The sequence below is a fragment of the Babylonia areolata genome, chromosome 20 (assembly GCF_041734735.1).
Source record: "Babylonia areolata isolate BAREFJ2019XMU chromosome 20, ASM4173473v1, whole genome shotgun sequence".
NCBI lineage: Eukaryota > Metazoa > Mollusca > Gastropoda > Neogastropoda > Buccinidae > Babylonia > Babylonia areolata.
Genome location: NC_134895.1, coordinates 7476567 through 7481566, shown reverse-complemented (window position 1 = coordinate 7481566; position 5000 = coordinate 7476567). Strand labels below are relative to the sequence as shown.

General features: G+C 40.9%; 1 protein-coding gene across 1 annotated transcript in view; it reads right to left on the bottom strand.

The window, feature by feature from the left end:
• LOC143295115 (otoferlin-like) overlaps positions 1-5000 on the bottom strand; it is a 566370-nt gene that overhangs the window by 86759 nt on the left and 474611 nt on the right. The window contains 3 exon segments of the mRNA XM_076606678.1: positions 260-387; positions 884-1027; positions 3713-3847. Of these exon segments, the coding sequence (XP_076462793.1) occupies positions 260-387; positions 884-1027; positions 3713-3847 (407 nt within the window).

The following is a 5000-nucleotide window of genomic DNA, read 5'->3' as shown; positions in this document are numbered from 1 at the left end:
CACACACACAGAGAAGAACACATACTCGCGCGCACAAATACTCATGAACGCACACATACACACAAAGACACATACACTCATACATGCGCGCGCGCGCACACACACACACACACAAGCACACACACACACACACACACACCATCCATACCCCCCCCTCCACTACCCAACACACACACACATACCCACCCACCCCACCACCCTCCCACACCCAACACAAACACACAGACACAGACACACACATTACGGCAGAGACACGCACTTGCCAAAGACTGGGCTGAGCTGCTTGGAGATGTAGTTCTCCTTGTCGTTGACGACCTTTGACCCCAGACGCACGACCAGGTAGGGGTCAGCCTTGCCGTTGATGTCTGCAGGGTGAAGGTCGTTGGCCTGCGCGTGTATGGGTATACATCATTTTTTGTTTTATGTATCGGCCTAGCTGGTTGGTTGAGGACATATCGCAGTGTGTCTGCTCATACCTCTCTCCCTCCCTCTCTCTCTCTCTCTATCTCTCTGTCCACCATCCCGCATTCCCTCACCATGACGACTGACCTTGACAACGACGCAACCCTCATCCGCTCCACTACCCCAACCCGTCACCATGACAACTAACATCAACACAGTGCAATTGCCACCCGTCTCTCCCGCCCCATGACCTTGATAACATATTTGACCTTGACATTACATAACCTCCACCAGCACCTCCACCCTACCCCCCGGTCACCTTGACAACGTATTGACCTTGAGGAAATGCAACACCCCCACCCCTACCCCGCCCCCCCCCCCTTCTTTCTCCACCATCCTTTGAAAACTGATCTTGATAGATATATATATAGCTACGCAACAATTACTCCTTACCCTTTCACCCGGCTGACAACGCACTGACCTTGACAATGTAGACGCGCACCAGGACCTTGACTGGTTCGTTGCTAGGCAACCCCTGGAAGAGTCCATAGTTGGGATCGCCCCCAGTGATGGTACAGTCCTCAATGTCCGGGGGGAGTGGGATCTTGTAGATCCGCATGGAGCCCTGTACAGTAGAGTGCATGTGTACTTATACTTTTTAGTGCCATTATTCGTACCGGTGCGCGCGCACTTTCGTAACCTGATGTGCGTCACGTTCGTATTGTTGCGACTTTGCTTTTTGTGATTTTGCGTGTCTGTGTTTGGTGAGGGGGCGGAGGGTGGGGGTGGGGGTGCGGTGGGGGGGCGGGGGTGCGGGTCTACAGTGCACGTGAATTTTATTTGTACCACCATCGTATATATTTCTTTTTATCACACTGATGCCTTTAGAGTTGCCTGTGCGATTTGCTCTCTCTCTCTCTCTCTCTCTCTCTCTCTCTCTCACACACACACATACACACACAAATATACATGCGCGTGCGTGAACAGACATGATACTGTTTCAGTTTCAGTTTCAGTAGCTCAAGGAGGCGTCACTGCGTTCGGACAAATCCATATATACGCTACACTACATCTGCCAAGCAGATGCCTGACCAGCAGCGTAACCCAACGCGCTTAGTCAGGCCTTGAGAAAAAAAAGGAAAAAAAAAAGATAGATACATAATAAAAAAAAGAACTACTACTACTAATAAAAATAAATGTAAGGCGCAAAAACTTGATGAAGTCAACTATAAGCGTACAAAAAAAAGAGAAAAAAAAAGAGAATAAAATAAATAAATAAATAAATAAATAAATAAATATATAACTAAATAACTAACTAAATAATAAGTGTAAAAAGTGTGTTTTAGAGAGTTGTGGTTCGGTTCTATTCCAAGAGAGAGGGGAGTTATGCAGGGGGATACAGGATCGACTAATGATGCACTCACTCACTCTCTCCCCACATCAATAGCAGGGCCACATGGAGTGGTTTTTATCGAGTGTTTACTTTACAATACAGCACACAGTAAAAAGTTCACCCTACACCTAAAGCAGCACCTATAAGCAGCACATAGTAAAAGTTCACCCTACACCTAAAGCAGCACCTATAAGCAGCACACAGCCCAACAAGGATATTTCCTTGTTCCTCACATCACTGATCAGTCAGTCACCCTGTGTCAGTCAGTTCTTCTGGGAGACAGCTAAGAACTGGCTGTGCTGACTGGTTTTATCCCTTCCCCCAACATACTGTGCATACTAATACAAGCTACAACACTCACTTCCCCAACTAGCTGAACTGAAATAACCAATCTTTGCTTGTCCAAGTGACGCTATGTGAATGACTGACAGATTCACTGCTTAATCCCATTTCGTCCAATTCAACAGATTGATGATACTGAACACAAATAATGAAAAATGGAAGATATTAATATGGAATAAAAATAATGCCCCCCCACCCCCACCCCCACCACCACAAAACAAAAAAAAAAAAAAAAAAAAAAAAAAAAAAAACCACGAAGAAAGTGGACAGGAAACAAACAACGTTTCAGGAGAGAGAGAGAGAAAAAAAACAGGACCAAGGGAAGTAAACCAGAAAAAATGCAATAACGAGGCAAATAAAAATGCAGCAGTTACGTCCCTTACACCTCCAAGTCTTTCTTGGCCTTGATGAATTGTGCTCCCGCACCCCCCTTTTTTGTCTTTTTTTTTTTTTTTTTTTTTTTTTAATATACCTTTCGCATATGTCTTTGTAACCAAAAAAAAAGAAGAAGAAGAGTTTATTACAACAACAACAAAACAATAATAAAACCGCACGCAGGGAAAAAAAAAAAAAAAATGGGTGGCGCTGTGGTATAGCGACGCGCTCTCCCTGGGGAGAGCAGCCCGAATTTCACACAGAAAAAATAATTATGTTGTGATAAAAAGAAATACAAAATACAAATGCAACAACAACACAGCTCCGACCTTAATTAATCAACCCCGATGACGCCCTCTCCAACGTGACTGACACTTGTCGATCAATATCAGTATCAGTACTAGCTTCCTGGAGGCGTCACCGCGTTCGGACAAATCCATATACGCTACACCACATCTGCTAAGTAGATGTCTGACCAGCCAGCAGCGTAATTCAACGCGCTTAGTCAGGCCTTGAGAAAAAAAAAAGGAGAGAGAGAGAGAGAGAGAGAGAGAGAGAGAGAGAGAGAGAGAAGTAAATGAATATGAACAGAATATAAAAAAAACCAATAAAAATAAGAAAAAAAAGTAAATGAAAATTTATTATAAAAATAATAATAATAATAATAATAATAATAATAATAATAATATAATAACAATTGTGGCAGGTCCACTTCCTTTTCGTTAGGTGTACTTGACTATGTGTGTATACATATGTATGTGTACATAATTACATGCATGTATATGAATGTGTATTGTGTGTGCGTGTGTTTATGTAAGTTTGTGCCTGCCTATGTGTGTGTATGTGTTAGGGTAGCTGTTAGATACACATGTATGTTTAAATATATGTATGCAGTGTGTGTGTGTGTGTGTGTGTGTGTGTGTGTGTGTGTGTGGTCACATTTTGGTGTGTGTATGTAACATAGATATAATGTTGTATGTTATCAAAAGCGTTTTTGTAAAGCACCTAGAGCAGATTTCTGGATAGTGTGCTGTATACGTATCCATTATTATTATTATTATTAATAACAACAACAACAACAATAATAATAATAACAATAACAACAATAACAATAACAACAACAACAAAACAACAACAACAACAATAATAATAATAATAATAATAATAATAATAAAAATCAACCACTAAACAAGACCTGACCTTGAACTTGCCCACGATTCGACCCTCGTCCGAGTCATCAGTGCCGGTGTTTTTCCCGCGGTAGAGGGGAAAGGTGTGGAGCCAGTCGCTGAAACCCTCGTACTCGCTCTGGCATTCCAGCTCATTCGGAAACACCTGTCAATGTGGTGACAGTAAGATAAGATAAGATAAGATAAGATAAGATAAGATAAGACTAACTTTATTATCTCCAACTGGAGAATTTGGTCAGGGTGCATTATCACAACATAGACAAGTAAACAACATGGGGACCATTAACTGTAAAAGTCAACAACAGCTTTTACGAATATTACGAAGATACAAATGTAACTAAAAATATGACATACATCGTTTCATACATACATCCACACACAGTGCAGGTAATAACTAGTATTCTTAATGTAAAAAAACAGAAAGAATTAAGAAACGTTATTTGAATATAATTATAAACATAGCCTACTATACTGCAACAACCACAACAACTAACACCACCACGTATAATGATGACCTTAGAGGTAACGCGTCCGCTTAGGAAAGCGAGAGAGTTTTCAGTTTCAGTTTGTTTCAGTACTGAGCTCAAGGAGGCCGCCGTCACTACGTTCGGGTAAATCCATATACGCTACACCACATCTGCCAAGCAGATGCCTGACCAGCAGCGTAACCCAAACGCGCTTAGTCAGGCCTAGAGAAAAATATATAGAAAAATAAAATAAAAATAAATAAGTAAGTAAATAAATAAATAATAAATAAGTACATAAAAAAAGAACTACTACTGCTAATAACAATATTTATGAGGCGCAAAAACTTAATGAAGTCAACTATAAGCGTACAAAAATAAAAATAAAAATAAATAGATAAATAAGTAAATAAATTAATTAATTAATTAATTAAATTAAATAGAATAAATAACTAAATAAAATAAAATAAAAAAGACAACAATGGTGATAAATAGGCAAATAAATGTAAAACATGCAGACACACATTCACACATACACACACATATGCATAACAGATATGCACCAAACATGCAGTCTGCGAGAGAATCTGAGCGCACTGGTTCGAATCACGGCTCAGTCGCCGATATTTTCTCCCCCGGCCCTCCACCTCCACTAGACCTTGAGTGGTGGTCTGGATGGACGCTAGTCATTCGGATGAGACGATAAACCGAGGTTTGCAGCAGGCACTTAGCGCACGTAAAAGAGCCCACGGCAACAAATGGGTTGTCCCTGGCAAAATTCTGTACAAAAATTCACTTCGATAGGAAAAACAAATAAACTGCACGCAGGAAAAA